Source organism: Belonocnema kinseyi, chromosome 10 (assembly GCF_010883055.1).
Source record: "Belonocnema kinseyi isolate 2016_QV_RU_SX_M_011 chromosome 10, B_treatae_v1, whole genome shotgun sequence".
Lineage (NCBI taxonomy): Eukaryota > Metazoa > Arthropoda > Insecta > Hymenoptera > Cynipidae > Belonocnema > Belonocnema kinseyi.
Window position 1 is genome coordinate 85,739,993 of NC_046666.1, and position 18,539 is coordinate 85,758,531.

The 18,539-nt window shown below is 31.7% G+C and overlaps 1 protein-coding gene across 5 annotated transcripts in view; it reads right to left on the bottom strand.

Annotated features, from left to right (window-relative positions):
• The window catches only part of LOC117181635, a 413,839-nt gene that overhangs the window by 184,961 nt on the left and 210,339 nt on the right, over window positions 1–18,539 (bottom strand). The window contains exons 5-6 of one of the 5 annotated variants that reach the window (XR_004468144.1): window positions 7,439–7,588; window positions 2,787–2,901 (exon numbers count right to left, since the gene is read on the bottom strand). The exons of 1 other annotated variant lie outside the window; for it this stretch is intronic. Coding sequence is in view for 2 of the 4 variants with exons in the window: in XM_033374524.1 (XP_033230415.1) it covers window positions 7,521–7,588 (68 nt within the window). In the remaining 2 variants the exon portion in view is untranslated. Of the gene's footprint in view, window positions 1–2,786; window positions 2,902–7,351; window positions 7,589–18,539 lie in introns of those variants that run through there. 3 more of the 5 variants (XR_004468145.1, XM_033374528.1, XM_033374524.1) reach the window with 3 other exon arrangements.

An 18,539-nucleotide genomic window follows, 5' to 3' on the forward strand; every position in this document is an offset into this window, starting at 1 on the left:
TCTTTTAAAATATCTTAAAATATTTTTGAATTTAGTTTAAATCATGTTTAAACAAATGAAATATTCAATAATAATTTGTAGTATTTCTAAAATCTAAAATCTTAGTACATATATTATTATAAGCGTAACGATATTTTTTATAGAATGAGTTACAAAAATTTGCAGACTGCCCTGCGTAGCTGTAAGTTATATTTCATCTTTTTTTTTTATACTTCAAGCTAGGTTAGCCGAGAGTCTTTAGGAGTTAAGAATGTGAAACTTACAGGGTTCGAACCCGCGGTGAATAAAAATTTTCATAGCGTGCGATTATAAATAGTGTAGTGATTGTATAATAGTGAATAATAGGGTACTTAAACATGTGAACAAATATTAGAGTAAAATAATAATAATATTAATGATATAATAAGAGCCTCGATGGCTCAGTTGGTTAGACACTCGGACTTCACTTCAGAGGTCCGGGGTTCGATCCCTGAGCTGGTACCTCTGGAAATTTTTTAATGAACCTTTACCGAGGATCTGGTGGTTCGGAACCCACCTTAAGCTGTAGGTCGCCCCCATCGTGTATTTGACTGCAACCCAGTCCGTCAATGATGGGGTAAAACCAGGCTTTTTCCAATATGTCTGGGCAGACTGCTCTCATCAGATCACTTGATTGCATTATAAAAATGCGTTCGTGACTGATGATATATACCGGGACAGCCCCGTGCAAAAATGATCAAATAAAAATCCATCTCTAACCAAAAATGCCCTCGACATGTTCGACAGTATAAGCCTGTGAGAACATTTCAACACTGAAGTGTTTTTTTAATAATAAAAAGGATTAATTTTTTGCGGCGAAAAATCGGTGATCATTTTATAGAACTGTTCTTTATAGCTTTAAGACTTCTTCGATGTAGACTGTATTTAACCTAGAATTTTAGATTTTATAGAACTATTTTACGTTTTTCGTAAGCTGAATTTTAATAGATAATATGTCATCGTATCCTCTACTACAGGATTAGTTCTATAAAATGTGATGGATATTTTTTTTCCGTGTATAATACCCATGTAGAAATCCAGTAGATGTTATATGATTCCAGATAGAACCCAGCCAAGTGCCGGGTATAAACCAGGTCCATTCCCGACTACAAACCGGATACAAATCTTGAAGGTTCCAGATAAGAGCCATATAGAAGCCAGAGATAAAAATATCAATCCAGACAGAATCCGATCAAGGGCCGGGTATAAACCGGGGACAAGATCCGGGTACGTTTCGGATAGACATCACCTAAATACCGGGTAGAAGTTTTAAGGAACCGTATAAGACCCATGCAGAAATCCGGTACATGTTATCTGATCCCAGATAAAACCCAGTCAAGTGCCAGGTATAAACCAGGTCCAATCCCGACTACAATCCGGATACAACTCTTGAAGGTCCCGGAAGAAAGCCCTATACAAACCGGAGATAAAAATACCAATCCAGATAGAATCCGATCAGGGATCGGGTATAAACAAGGGAAAAACCCGGGTCTAATTCCGAAGCGCCAGATAAGAACCAACTTCCATCCAGTTCTTATCTGGGTTCTATCCGTCATTTTAAGCAGTGTTAGTTGAAATTGAGATGCTTTCAAATACACCAAGAAAAAATAATTATAAGCTCTAATGCCTATGAAACATGTTTAGTGAAATTTAGGAGAATACTAGTAAAGTTCAATGAAATTTAAATTGATTTTACTATATTCTCAGTAAATTTCACTAAATTCCATCATAGTCTTTGTATTTAACTTTGTCTTCAGTGTAAGAAAACTGGTAAACCCGATAAAGCACTTTAAATCACTTTTTAAAGTGCCCAATGAGATTTATTTTAATACATGGCACTTATCGCAGCGAAGCAAAGAACTATCAATTAACTAACAAAAGTACAAACTGGAGAAACCTTGTTTTACAGCAAGGATCCCCTATTTTCCGTAAAATTTAGCTAGTGTACCACTATAATCCCTGTTGCAATATAAAAAACTGAAGTGACTTTTTCATATACATTTATTATAAACTCACGATTTCTCCGCTTTAATCGAAAAGTCTGGGGTACTTCTGGTGAATTTCCGTGATAGCCGGTGTCTTCTTTGAAATCCACTCTCTCCTGTTCTTAAAAGGCTGTTTGAGTAGCAAAATAATGTTCTCTTTTTCTGCGTCAATGAGTTGATAGTGGTTATGTTTAGAAATTCACTAATAAATTGGTCGTTTTAGGAAATAACTAATAAAAATTATTTATTTTTTTTACTGATTCAATTGGTAAGGTACTAATAGTGGCCCGTTGACTAATTCATTAGTCAAAACCTTGAAAGTAACTAATTTGTCACTCGAAATTGAGTGTACTGATTGAATTAGTTTAACTTTAACTAATTCAAATTTAGCGAGACAGAATAAAACTACAATGTGATTTTATTGAATAAAAGAAATGCTTAGTAGATTATAAATTTCCTATATTGAATAATTTGTTCCTCGTTCGTTTAGTGGAAAGGTAGGTTAACGTAATATAAATTTAATATTTTTCTATGTTTAGAAATGAATATTTATTAAGAAAATTTTAATTAAAATTTTTTCTATTTCAATCAATACTCCATTTTTTCAAATTTATAAAGAAAAGTTCTGTTAGTATAGTGAAAAATAAATAATTTTATTTCTTTATTTTTTATTTGCATCAGATAAATACCACAAGTCATACACGTGATGCACTTTAACTGACAACTTAATTAAAGAGCCGTTAAGTAATAATCCGCACAATTTATTCTGTCGGATTAAGATTTGCTCCAGTTGTGCGAAATGTCTTAATGCTGGGGAATCCATGAAGCATTTGTCTATTCTGAATAAGCTTAGAGAAAAGATTGACTTGATTGAATAAATCCGTTTGTTTAACCTACACTGAAAGAAATTTTATAATAATGCTTGATATTTCAATATTTATAATTGATATAGTCGATTATGATTTACGGAAATCGTGTAAATATAAAAATTATTGTTAGCGTAATTACGAAACTTTACAATTAGAATATGACAACTTAATATCTTTAGAACAATAATTGGTAAATTCAATATTAAAGATTGATTTTTTATGTATTAAAACGCAGAATAAGAAAAACTGATAATGAAATATTCAAAATAATATAAAAGCAATCATAGGAATCAATAGATTGAGGTACAAAAGTTAATATAAACATTCTACAAATTTATATAGTCAAAGAAAAACTGAAAGGTAATAAGAGAAATTTTTATATTCTGTGATAGACGCTAACAGAAATTGTAATCTTTATTTTCGAAAATTGCAAAACACTATACCAAAAAATCCGAATAGCTCCGATAAACTACTGAGGTTAGCCGAATCCGCCGATTGTACCTCATAGCCGAGCGATCACGATGTAAATCGGAGAACTTCATGTTTCCCCCTAAACTGGTCAAGATTCATGTATGAACACGTGTTTTCCAGTGTTTTGTTTTTAAGGCAAGAGTGGTAATAATTGGCTAAAGTATACATTTTTTTATGATATTCAAGTTACAAATTATAAAACTTATTACTTGGAAATTTCAAGGATTTTACCACTCAGGTTTTGAGCATCAGATTACAAAGCATTGCTGAAGATTCTAGAAGGTTTCAATATATTCTAAAGATTTTAAAATGTTTTAAAGGATTTTTGAACGTTCTGCAGAGATTTATGAACGTTTTTTACCAAGATTTTATGGATTTGAACGATTGAAAAGAGGCTTGTACATTAGGGTGATCCAAAATCATACCTGTTGAAATTTTTTTTATTAGAGGGCATGCCCCCCCCCCCACCGATAATGATTTCTTACCGATAAGAAAATTTCCTCCAAGTTTGAGCCAAATCGGTCTTCATTAAGACGTGCCGCAAAGGCCCTGAAAATCCGAAAAGATTGACATGGGGAAATTTTGGTTTTCGGAACAATGGGATTCAGGTTTCTGGATTTAAACTTAGCTTACGGGAGATATTAAGAATTTGTTAAGGAGTCTCTAGTCAATCATTTCCATCAAATTACTCTAAATTTGGTGCCCCTCCCCCCTTGTGGAGCCCCAAAACTGCCCCAAAACTAATTAACAATGGTTTAAACGATTTATTTTTGTTTAAATAATTTTTTTTGCTATTACTCATTGAAAGGCAGATTTTTATGTTTGATTGAACAATTGGATATTTTTAGGAATAATGATCTTTGTTTCAAGCATTTAGTATTTGTTTAAACAATTAATTATTATTTAATTGTAACTTTTTCTTAAAAATAGGTATAAAACTCTAGTTTAAAAGAAAACTAGTTAGCTTTTCTGCTTATTATTAAATATCTGCGTCATTCAGATACTAGTACCTTATTTTGTGATAAATCCTTATTTGTTTAAATAAATTTTGTTTGTTCACACAATTTTTTTTGAAAATGAATTTTTGAAATTTCTGTTTTTTGCAATTAATGTGGTAATTTTTCATTTTTGAGATCAAAATGTTGTGTTTTCATTTCCAGTGACGTTAAAAAATCACAAAGATTTCTAATTTCTTTGAGAATACTAAGAGCTATTCTGCGGGATCAACATAAACATAAGAAAACTTACTTTGAGCTTTCAGAGGACAAACGAGTATGTCTACGGGGGTGATTTAAAGGAAACAATTATAAAAATAATTTCAGAACGATAAAATTGAATGTAATGTTTATAGAACGAAGTCTTACCAAAAAAAAAACTTTTCATGACCAATATAAAATATTTTGTGAACAAATATTAGTTATTTAAAGCATTTGCTTAACGTTTAAATATTTAACAATAAGCGATATACTTAATTGAATTGAGACAAAAATCAGATTTTTTAATCACAATTTCCAATAAAATGTTACATTAATATTTGGTTAATTTATGAAACAATACGATAACGGTTTAAAAAAACAATTTTGCTCTTTACAATGACAAATTACCACAATAAATGCAGAAAAATAGAAATTTTAAACATTTATTTTCGAAAAAATTGTTTAAACAAACACAATTTATTTAAACAAATAAGAGTTTATTACAAAATAAGTTACTAGTATCTAAATGACGTAGATATTTAATAAAAAGCAGCGAAGTTAACTAATTTTTTTTAAAACTAGAGTTTTATACCTCTTTTTAAGATAAAGTTAAAATTAAATAATAATAAATTGTTTAAACGAATAGTAAATGCTTAAAACAAAGATCATTATTCCTAAAAATGACAAATTGTCCAATCAAACATAAAAAATCTACCTTTCAATACGTAAGTACAAAAAATATTATTTAAACAAAAATAAATTGTTTAAACAATTTTTAATTAGTTGAGAATACTTAAAACCATTCTACTTACGAACAAAAATAATTTATGGCAAAAAAGGGAAAAACAGATCATTCATTTGTAAATTTTTTGCAAAAATGTCAATTTCAGTTTTTGAGCTAAGTCTAAATCCAGAAACCTGAATCCATTTTTCCGAAAACCAAAATTTCTTCATGTTAATCTTATAGGATTTTCAGGGCCTTTGCGGCACGCCTTAATATTAACAGATTTGGCTCAAACTGAGAGAGAATTTTTTCCGGCAACCTCACAAAATGGGGAGGGGGGCATGTCCTCTTTTTGAAAGACGGTTATTTGGACCTCCCCAGTGTACATCACTAGTTTAAAAATATTTCACAACCACTTTACAAGGCTTTTAAATATTTCCTGAGATTTAAAGGATTTCAAACATTTTAAAAAGGGTACAATACACCAGATTTCAAAGATTGTGAAACATTTGGAAGATTTGAAAGTATTTCACTCAGATTTCAAAGAATTTCATGATTTCAACGAATAAAAAAAATTCACAAATATTTCAAAAGATTTCACAAAAATTTCCTAAAGATTTGGAACATTTCATAAAGATTGCAAGGATTTCGAAGATTTGAAAATAGCGTTTATACCAGATTTCAAAATTTTCACAAAGGTTTTGAACGTTTCCAAACATTGTAAAGCTTTCGAAATATTTCAAATATTTCATAAATATTTCAGACATTAAACTATCAAATCACGTTTTAACAAATCTGAGACACAAAAGGTTTCGTAAACAAAGTTTAAACTAATCATTCACATTTTCACAAATACGTCATAAAAATTTTACAAATATTTGAGGTATTTTAAAGATTGTAGAGATTTCAAACGTTTTACAAAAATTGAGAATGACTCCAAAAGAATTCACAGAAATTTCAAGATTTCACGAAGATTTTAAGTACCTTAAGAGAATTCAAGGAATTCACCAAGATTTCAAAAGGTTTCAAAGATTTCATTAAGATTTGAAGGATTTCAAACACCACTTGTGTTCGCAAAAAATGAGGAATATTTCATTTATAGCCCTTTTTTCTTATAAATTGTTAACCTTATAAATGTATAATAATATACTTGATTTATACAAAATTTGTATTAAGTTCAGAGTATTTACAATTTTTGACCCAGCTCTGTTATTTGTATTACCAAAAATCAAAAAAAAAATAATCACCTATAGATCTTTTTGAATTTAATTCAATCCCAGTTTTGACATGATTAAAACAGAATATTTCCCTGTTTTCACTTTTAATTTTGAATGTTTCTAAGTCGAGTTATTAAGCACCGTGTCGTTTCTCACATTCTAAAAATTCCCACAATTTAGTATATACTATATGTATATGTTTGCGTACTATGTATATAAGAAAAGGTTAAGTTAGTTACATCAGCGAATGTGTATTCTACATTGTTATGTGAACAAATACTAATAATTATAATGATAATTTGCGTATGTATGTGCTACAATTGTGCAGTGTGAGTTGGTGGAGTTTGACGACGGGTTACGAACTTGTTCTTTTCGTATTTTCGACCGTCACATTTTTTTCGAATGATTCATAATTTTTAGTATAGTGTTTATTAAATTTCAGAATCCTTTCTTGCAAAATTTGAAAAAATTATTCCAATCTTTCTAATAATTGACATTATGGTCTTGCTTCAATCTAATATAGTGAATTTTAAATATCACATTTTCTTTTACAAGTTTTGTAGAACTTATATTAATTGTCCGAAGTAAATTTCTCATAGATTATTAATAAATAATATACGACTTTTTAATATACATACCCCATTTCCCTAAATCGTAAAAGATTATACTAATCTGTAATATCAGTTTTAACGTTTTTTGTAACTAAATTTCTATGGATTTACTTTGTTTATTGAAACTAAAGAATATGGTCAGCCCAAAGAACTCTGTTTATATTTAAAAAACACAAAGAATTAATTTGGTCAATTCAAAGTAATTATTTATTTGAGCATGTTTAGTTGATTTATCAAAATAACTGTGTTGAGCGAAATGTACAATTTATTAGAAAATAGTTTGGTTAAAGTAACGAGATAATTTGGTTGATTTAACCAAATATTTCCATCAACAAGACAAAACATACCAAAATTGATTACGTTATCCCACGCTGGTGGCCAGTTTGCTCGGCGAAAAGTGTCGAAAAGATCGTGCGTCCTGTCATCAATTTATGAAAAAATAAGATCTACGAACACCGGGGCACTCAGAGTGTCAAATATATTTGGAAAACTGGGTTCTGCAACAACATCCAAAACATTTATATTTTGTATTATATTTTTTTATTATATTTAAATTTTGTATTATATTTTGTTAAAAATTTGTCTTTTTTGGTGAAAATGTATACTTCTTGGTTGAAAATGTAATATTCTTTTCCTTCTTGGTCGATTATTTGACTTAAAGTTGAACTACTCTGTACAAAAATTTTTTATCAGGAAGTCATAATTACAGTTAAAAACTGAACTTTTTGCTTTTAAATGAAATTTTATGTTAAGAATTAGTTTTTTTCAGAAATTCATCTTTTTGGCTTGAAAATTCAACAGTTTGGTAGAAAATTAGAGTATCTGGTATATTTCATAAGTTAAAAATTAAACTATTTGACATAAAATTGATGTATTTTGTTGAAAAGTCGTCCTTTTGTGTAGAAAAGTATTCTTTTCTGTTAACAATTTATCTTTTAGGTTAGAAATTTAACAATTTTGTTGAAAATTTGTTTCTTTTTGTGCAGTTATTTTTACATTCTCATTCTTACGAGTGTAATGTAATCGTCCAAAACTTCGATCTCTGGTTATGAACTAATATTTACGCTTGGGCACTCTCAGAGTCCGAAAATCATGAAATTTTTTCGGTTTCTGCCTGTATGTAAGTTTATCAAACGAGAATTCACAATCGCCAAATTACTGATGCCGATTCTTTCACCTTTAGTTTTAAAAAGTCTATACACAAGGGTCGAGCGCGTAACGCGAAGTAAATACATTGTTGAGCGCAAAGCGCAGGTAAATACATTATCCATTCCACTCCTGTAAAGGGGGGGGGGTGAAAAACGCTCGTGACACGACGAAGGGGGGCTTCGCCCCCATACCCTTCTATGGGCTCTTCCCCCTCGACCCTTACTTTTCTACAAACCTCCATTTACACATAGAATCCAAGTTGCCAAATTTTTGCAGTTCATAGTGTTCCTGTAATCAATTATTTCAAAGTTACCATTTCTGCTGTGTATATTTAAAAACGCGAAAACTCGCTTTCGCTCCGCTGTCGGACAAAATAGTATGCGGACCTCGAGCAAAAACGGTCGTTTGCGCCTTGTAAACGCCCTTTTTCTCTCTCGATGCACAGTATACTATTACAAGCTTCTAAATATTGACGTAATTCACTTAACTTTTTTTGCCCTTTTAAGGCTTCTGTGGAGAAAAATGTACTTTTTAGTGAGGTTGGTAATATTTTGAGGGTTCGAAATTTTACTTGATTCATCATTCTTTCGAAAAATAATTTAATTAATCTTTCTTCATAACGAACTATACTTACTATAGCGTTTCGGTTAAAATTTACATAGAGTTTCGTCCAGAAATTTGGGATCAGCCGTCAAATATTTTTCATAAGCTTGGCTGGACATCCCAAACTTTCGGAAAGACTAATTCATACCCTCTTTTAACTGCCATAATTTTTTGGGACGACTAGACACATCCTAAAATGAATGTTTCGACAACCTGCAATACTACGGCTGAACCATTGTGGTTTAATATTACCCGAATAATATATATTTCAGAATCAACTCCTATTCTGTGATTAGAATAATACAATGGGACAAGCGCAGGTTCCCAATGGGCACAGGATTTGGCGACGTCTTTACCACATCGTTACCACATCTTTACGATAACTTTACGACATCCTGTGTCTATGTCGTTAAGATGTCTTTACGATGTCATAAACAAGTCTCATGATCTGATGATGTCTTTACGACATCGTAAAGACAGCGAAACGACATAGACATAGGATGTCGTAAAGTTGTCGTAACGATGTCGTAAAGATGTCGCCAAATTTTGTGCATACTGGGTTAACATTGCAAATATCAAACACTACAATGGGACAATTGCAAACGAAAATTGCCAGACCCAAGTTCTGAAATTGATATTTCCACATCGGGACCCGAGTCGGGACCTTGAAACCTTCTCCACCAATTGTCTCATTATTCTGTTATTTTGCAGAATTATTTTTTATTTTGTAAATATAATAAAAGAATGGGACAAACGTGAGTGAAAATTACAAATATCAAACACTACAATGGGATGAGCGTGATTGAACATTGCATGACTAAAGTTCTGAAATTGATGTTTCCTCGTCGGGATCTTGAAACCTTCTCCACCAATTGTTTTATTATTCTCTTATATTCAGTATTAGAGTTTCTTGTTATTTTGATAATACGACGGAATAAGCGTGGGTAAACTTTTCCATCAGTTGTCTTATTATTCTTTTATATTGCAGAATTAGACACTCTTTGGCTATTTTAATAATATAATGTGACAAGCGTTGGCGGACATTGCAAATGTCAAAAAATAACAATGGGACAAGTGTCCCAGTTCTCAATTTCCGATCAGCATTTCTGGTAATTCTTCTTTTTCCTAAAAAATCACTATATTTGTTGGAGATATTGGAATAAATGATGAAGTGATCCGCACCGTGAACATCATTACTGGACTGAAAATGTAGTGTAGTAGGGTTTGATCAGTCAATTTAAGAATGTTGACTTAGCTCGCAAGACGTTCAAGTATCATACCATTTTTAAAGCAAAAAGACGCATTTTTAAACGAAAGAAAACTTCCAGTAGAGAATGACAAAAACTGGTGAGCAAATTATCATTTTCCAAGATTTGGACAAAAATATGAAAAATATTTTTGAAGATTATAAAAGTATCAAAAAAATTTCTATTTATTTAATAGTATATTACTATAGTGGAAAAAAGTTTAAGTCAGTTTAGAAGATTTTTTAAATATTTTGAAGTATAAATAAAAATTTCTAGATTTTCGAAAATTTTTTGAAGTTTTGAAATATTTCTCATCTTTTCAAAACTTCTAAAATAACGAAAAAAATTTTTTAATTATTTGAATTATTTCTAAACTTGTCTCAAGATCTTCTTAATTTGTTTTCGATGATACTGGAAATTTTTTGTATTGTTTGAAAATCTTTTAAACTTTTATATTAAAATTAATTTTTTTAATACAGGAGAATTTTACATACTCTCAGAATTCATGAAAAGACTTTTTTGTTATCTTAAAACCTTTAAGCATATTTTTTTTTTATTTATAAATTTTAATCCAATATGTTAAACGCTGGATGTTATGTTTTATAATCAATTAAAATTTTGCTAAATTTGTTAAGAACATTTGTTTATTCCATTTAAACCCTTCAAAATTCTTAAAAATGTTCTAATTTATTTGTCCTAAACTTTCAAAAATCTAATTTTTGGTTTGTTTTTCAAAATCACTCAAGATTATTTTCAGTATCGGTAATTTTGTTGACACTGGTGCGGACAATCTATACACTTTATAAATAAGGATATGGAAAATTTTTATCTGTAATTCCATTGTTTCCATGTCTATGAAAGTCAGAAGAAGTTTAAAAATTTAAGCTTAGTAGCCAAATGTTAAGAAAAAATCCTTGCCTGATATTGGAAAATTTTTGCAACTTAAGATTTCTCTTTCATCAATAATATTTAAAAACATTCAGAAATAAACTCTCTTAACAAGTTATATTCGTCATTTTTTAATTTTGACTAACTAGATGAATAATGAAAAAAAGTTCTTCATCTTCATTAATAGGGAACTAATCATAACTGTAAGACAATTAAATTAAATGAGACACGAGATTTTACGAGATGAGTTTAGTTTATTTACTCCATGGTAAATTTCTTAATATCCACACGTTCATCAGCCGACTATTCGAATCCGTCCGACTCTCTAAATGACCCGGAAGAAACTGCCTCCTTGTTGAAGCCTCAGCACAATCATCAATTACCTGACCCTGAAGCAAGCACTTCTCAGAAGGCGACAGGTGGCCGCTTAGGTACAAAAGGATCAGATGTTCGTTTGATAAGGACCCAAGGTCTAGGCTGACTTTTCGCTCTGCATGTTCCCTCTGCTTTATTTTCTTACATTCGGCCAACCATAAGTCATCAATCTGTCCCCAGATAGATAAATCCGAGATCAATCAAATTAGTTACACATTTTTTTTACATCATAAATGTCTCAGGTTATTTTTTTTTCAATTTCTTTATCAAGTTAAAATAAGACAACATCATGTATCTGGTTGGGTTGCTACATGCCTCTCTACAATATCGACCTAACCGCATGCTTGTATTTTCTATTTCTCTAAAATAATCGGAATAAATTTTCATGCTGTGTTATATTAATTTTCATACAAGTCAATATGCTCGGCTCTGCAGCGCCTTGCACATCTATAACTTTCTCATGCGATACTTAATCCAGGAGACTTATTGTATTCTATCACATCATACTCAACTCAGGGAGTTTCTTGTATCTGTGACTCCCTGTGCAATTCTCAACCCTAAAAGGTTTTTGCATCTACAACTGAATACCATTATACTCAACCCATCGTGACTGTCATAGAATCAAGCCCCTCCGGCGGTTCACAGCTCATTCGTCGTCGTCCTCAGGTTGATACGTAAGCCACGGCTAGATGTGATCCAGAGAAGCCACTGTCTTTGCTAGTCTGTGACCTTCTCGTAAGTCCTGCACCATGTATCGGTCATTAGGTAATACTTGCATCACCCTAAAAGGACCTTTGAACTTTGATAGTAACTTCTTGCTGCTTCCAGTGGTTGCTTCACTGGTAATTTTCAACATCAGAAATTGTCCTTGTTTGAACCGTTCTGCCTCTTTTTTGGATTTTCCGTAGCGCTTCTTCTGATTTCTCTGGTCTTCGGTAATAAACGGTGACATCTTTTGCCTCAATCCGGTAATACATTTGTAGCTTTATTCCTGATGATATTTATATTGCTCTGGACACCTTTGACCAGCAAGTCCCAATCTTTTTAATCAGCACCTGCTGCTGGTGGAGACAATGCATTTAAAATGGTTCTGTTATATCTCTCTACTTGTCCATTGGCTCTTGGAGTAGCTACTGAATTTAAACAAGGTTTGATGTTGTAAGCTTCACAGAAGATCTTAAATCTTCTTGCTTTCAAAGCTGTGCCCCTGTCGCTAATGATTCTAGTTGGTGCACCTAACAAATATACCAAATCCATAATAGCTTTGACCACCCCTTTCGTACGAGTAATTTTAACCAGATCAACAATAGTGAACTTCGTGAATGCGTCAACAAGCACTAATACATATTTATTGTCCCTGTTACTTGTCTCTGACGGCCCCATATGGTCTATATGAATAGCGTGGAAAGCAATCGGTTCTTTTGGTATCGGATTCAGTTTTCCTTGCTTCTTTGTGATCTTTTTCTTTCTGTAGGCACATTCCAGGCATGCGCTAACATACTTTGTCACAAATTGTCTCATGCCAGCAAACCAATAATTCTCTGATAATCTGGCCAATGTTTTCTCTATTCCTAAATTCCCAATGTTGTCGTGACATAATCTGCAGATTTGCATTCTGGCTGCTCGAGGGGCAACCCATCGTTTGATCGCTTTGTCATCTTTATTCTTCAATTTTCTGAAAAGCTTATTTTTTCGAGAACGCGATAATCGCCGGTTTTCTTTTCAACTGATATTACTGGATTTGCATATGGTGAATTCGACTCTTGGACAATCTCGTTTTCTACTAGCTCTTGAGTTAAATCTCTGAGTATTTTTTTCTTCAGGATCTGCATACACTCCTGCCTGGCGTTGTCATCTAAGTGACCCAACAGCACCGCTATGTCAGGAGCTTCTTCATCTATGATACTCGTCGCATTTACGTCGATTCTTGGCAGATTATTCACCGTTATTTTTCCGTTCTTTACAGTAGTCAGAACATGTGGTTGGTTCATAAAATTTCGTCCCACTTTCAAATCGTAGTTCATGCTACTATCTGGCACTATTGCTGCTCGTACTTTAGTAGATGCCCCCATCACTTGTATTTTATTTCTTGCATACTCACAAACCTGTAATGCGTTCCCCATCTAATGTTTCAGGGTCACCGGTAGATCTGTTTTCCATGGAATATTCACACATATATCAGCCGACTATTCGAATCGGTCCGACTCTCGAAATGACCCGGAATGAACTGCCTCCTTGTTGAAGCCTCAGCACAATCATCCATTTCCTGACCCTGAAGTAAGCACTTCTTAGAAGGCGACAGGTGACCGCTTAGGTACAAAAGGGTCAGATGTTCGTTTGATAAGGACCCAAGTTGCAGCTAGAATCAGAAAAAGGGGATTCCCACCGCTACTGTATATCATACGACGCACATTATTTCAATGGAGTTACAAAATTTTTATCAATTTATACGATTCATAAAATATCGAGATTGTCTATTCAAATCTAGCTTTTGGGAAAAAAAGACTCACCTTATGTTTTTCCCAAGGATCAGTTTTATTTCACACAAACGTGGTAAACCAAAGGAATTCAGAGTTCAAGGTTACAAAAGTGCTTGCATGTATCTTAGATCGTACACTTATTTCGATATGTGGCATAAAATTAAAACTTACATTCTATAAAAACGTATATTTCACAATTTTAGAGCCACAAAAATACTATATGTGACGTGCGCCGAAGAAAGGGGGCCTACTCTAAAAAAATTACAATCAAGGTTTTTACACATTTTGATAGTTTTTGTGCTGCTCTTTTTAATGAAACCATCGGAAAAAATATGCGAGCGTTATTATAGCTCATAACTCAGTTGTTAGGTACCCCGTCCGTAAGCCACGTCTACCACCTATCTCCTTCCTTGAGAATGTAGTAGTAAGTGGAGAGGGAAGATATTCGTGAGCCTTCCCTCTCTCCTAAAAGTCCAGGCTATCGGGTCGACATCAACCGCTCGTCCTGAAAATCTCACTTTTTCAGAGTAAGCCCCTTTCGTCGGCGCACGTCACATATTTCTTTATACATAAGGCTTTAAATAATCTAATCAGCACTGCTCCCATTGATGGGCCTTTGCGCTATTGCGCCTACGATGCATATGTTGCATCTTTGGATGCTTTTCGCGCACTTATTTATATGATTGAAAATACAATTTTTGTAATTATTGATAAGAATACAAAGTAAATACATTTTAATCTGTTCAAGAGGTACATGGATGGTTTTTATTATATACTGAACATTAAGTTACAATATCATGTTATACATGTAATCTTTTTTTATTTATTTTGCAGTCGTCCCTTGAAAAATTTGAAAACTTTTGTATGTTTTGCTTCTAGAAAAGGAACGGAAAACCAGTTCAAAACGCGTCGACGCTTTATTGTCAAAAAATTTAAGATCCATTTTCGTAATTAAAAAATATATATCATCTCTTATTTAATATACTTTTTTCAAAGTTTTAGAATAAATTAGACTGAGTTTCTATTTAAAATTTAACTTTTATAAAATTTAAATTAAAATTTTTCGATAAATCAAAGTTAAATATTTTAGCAACAATAATAAGAAAAATCAAAAGATTATATTTATAGCATGATATTTTTTATTTATCCTACGTATTTAAATAAGTGTACGATCTAAAATACATACAAGTACTTTTGTAACCGTGAACTCTGAATTCCTTTGTTTTTTCACGTTTGTGTGAAATAAAACTGATCTTTGGGAAAATCGTGAGGTGAGTCTTTTTTTTGCATAAAATTTAGATGTATGGTAGGGGCGGGAATCGCCTGTTTCTGTGTCCATCTGCAACTGCATTAATATCAGTCCAATGAATGGAATCTCAGATGTGCAAAAAAAGTAAAAATAATAATGTGATATTTAAGAAAACAGTATCTATAAAAACAAAAAACTGAGATAATCGAAGAAAACTGTTAAAATCATGATTCGTGTAGACCGCTCATTAAAAATTACTTTTTAAACTTTTTTTATCGTTTCTGGTTAATTTACAAGTGATCTTTTCATTTCCAACAAAAAAATTAAACAAATTGTTAATTTGTTATAAAAAAATGCAGTTACTGCAAAAAATGTGAAATATTTTCTGATTAGAATTTTGAAAAATATAGCATTGAAAATTCAAATAAATGAAAATTGTATTTCTTTTAATTAAAATCCTTAAAAATTAAAAAAATAATCATATTGGGATACTTTTAAATTACAATAAATTTGAATGCGAAGCGATTAACAACTGGGCGAAGTAAATATATTTCTGTCTTTTCATAATTTTTATCATTATTTGCGTTCATTTTGCAATTTGTAATAATTTTATTTGTAGATACTGCGTTTTTAAGGTCCCATAATTTCAAGAAATCAGCATCTTTGGACTGCTTTCTTGCATAACATCACGTCCTCTGAGACCTGGTCGGGCAGTATCTGAAAGATACTGCTTTCTTGCGTATTTGTGGGTGCCGTATTCGAGCCTCCGTGTTACAATTCTTACAGTTACGGCAAATTTTCTGTATATACGGTTTTCTTACCTAACACGACTCACCAGACTTAAAAGATACGGCTTTTTTAAATAATTATTGAAAAATTATCTTTATTATTATTAACTATTTTAAAAAACTATTTTCATAAACGGATGTATCTTTTTTTACGATTCCAATGATATAAAAAACTCATTGTCGACTTTTCGTAGATACTGCATTCTTAAATATCACGGCAGGAGTTCTTGGTTGTCTTGAATTTTCAGCAATTTTGTAAATCCCATTTTTAAAATAAGAAATTTTAATGCTAAAAATGTAGTTCAAAACGAGAAAATTAAAATAGTAAAAGATTCTTTAATAAGAAGAGAGTATTTCTTGTATTTAAAATTTGACAAAATCTTTTTTAAAAATTACGACATGATTCTATTTATAACCACTTGAAGATATTAAATGACGTTATTTGTAGTTCTCCATTAATGAAGATGGAGGATTTTTTTAATTATTCATTTAGTGATTCAAAATTTAAAAATTACTAACATAATTTGATAAGAGAGTTCAGTTCTGAATGTTTTGGAACTTTATTGATAAAAGTGAAATTTTCAATTGCAAATATGTTTGAATATCGGGCAATAATTCTGTTTTTAATATTTTCCTACTGTGCTATAATTTTAAAACTTTTTCGAACTTTCTTCAGAGACATGAAGACAACCAAATTATAGGTAAAAACTTTGAATATCCTTATTTACAAAGTGTATACATTGTCCGTATCAGTTACAACAAACTTACCGGCACTGAAAATAATCTTGAGATATTTTGCAAAACAAACAAAAAATTAGATTTTTAAGAATTTAGAACAAATCAATTACAACCTTTTTAAAAAGTTTGAAATGTTTCAACGGACTAAACAAATTCTCTTAACAATTTTAGAAAAATTTTTAATGATACAAAAAACTGAAGATCAAGTGTTTAATATTTCCAATTAAAATTTAGAGTGGGTTTAAAAATATTCTGAAAGGTTTTAATATAATAAAAAAATGTTGCCATCATTTCTCAGAGTGTGTAAATGCTCCTTTATTCTGAAATATTAATTTTAATAGAAACGTTTAAAAGATTTGGAAGAGATACCAAAGATTTTCCGAATCATCGAAAACGAATTAGGAAGGTTTTGAGACAATTTTAATAATTTAAAAACATTTTTAGGAATTTTAGAAGTTTTGAAAGGATGAACAATATTTGAAAGCTTCAAAAGATTTCCGAAAATTAGTAAAAAAAATTGTATACTTCAAAATGTTTCAAAAATATTCTGAACTGACTCAAATTTTGTCTTGACTATTGCAAAATACTGCGAAATAAATAAAAATGTTCTAGATACTTTTGTAATCTACAAAAATATTTCTTAACTTTTTTGTGAAATCTTGGAAAATTGTAATTGGCTCAACATTTTTTATTATTCCTGACTGCAAATTTTATTTTGTTTGAAAAATAGTCCTTTTGCGTCAAAAATGGTATGATACTTAACATCTTGTGGGCTGAGTCAACATTATTAAATTGATTGATCAAAATCTACTAGATTACATTTCACAGTCCTGCAATGATTTTCACGGTACGAACCAATTAATCATTTATTTCAATATCCCCATCAAATATACTAATTTTTCACGAAAAAGGGAAATTCCAGCAAATTTCAATCGGGAATTGGGACGTTTGCCCCATTGTTATTTTTTGACATTTGCAATGTTTGCCAACGCATGTCCCATTTTGGTATTAAAATAGACAAAGAAAGTCCAATTCAGCAATATTAAAGAATAATGAGACAATTGGTGGAGAAGTTTTCAAAATCCTGTCGAGGAAATATCAATTTCAGAACTTGGGTCTTCCAAATTTGTCCACGTTTCTCCGATTTTAGTGTTTGATATTTGCAAGGTTCACCTACCCTTGTCTCATTGTATTATGTGTTTCTATTAAACTTTTACTAGGGTAAACCAGGTTGTACATCATAGCCACGGACTGAATCAAGTGAATGATGAGATTAGAATGTCATAAGTTAATTCAACTAATTTAATACGATGCTTGAAACCTCCTGCGATGATGTTGTAGGTATACAACTACGAGCGGTCACACGTGTTGGCAGTGACAACAGTCACCTCTGGATGCTTTCTTAGAGCTACCATCTGTCGCTCCACGAGTTTTTGTCGGTCACTTCCTGATGGTCAAGAAAGTTTTTTATAATGCGACAGATGTTTAATAAAACCGCCTTCTGAGCTGCTTCCAAAACCCTACTGACTCATAAATGTTCAAGATGTTTAGTGAATCTTGCGTGCACATTACCTGTAGCCGAAATCACAATGGGATGAATTGATGCATGATTCACATTCCTCCATATGGTCTTTCCTTCATGACGGAACTCGCTATGCTTGTGGATCTTGGTTGTATAGGTTGACTGCAAAATTCGGTTAAGCGGACAAGCAATGTCGATGATGTACACTCTTCCACCTCGGTTGTAATGATCCGTTTGGATAGTAGCATCGCAATATAACATGTAATCTTCGCCTTCTAAAACGGACATTAGAATGTACCTATAGAAAGGCATACATTCTTTTAAAAGTCCTAGGTTTAGGGCAAGTTGTTGATGTATAATGCCCGCTACATCATTATATCTGTGCGTATATTCTCTTTGAGCCATTACG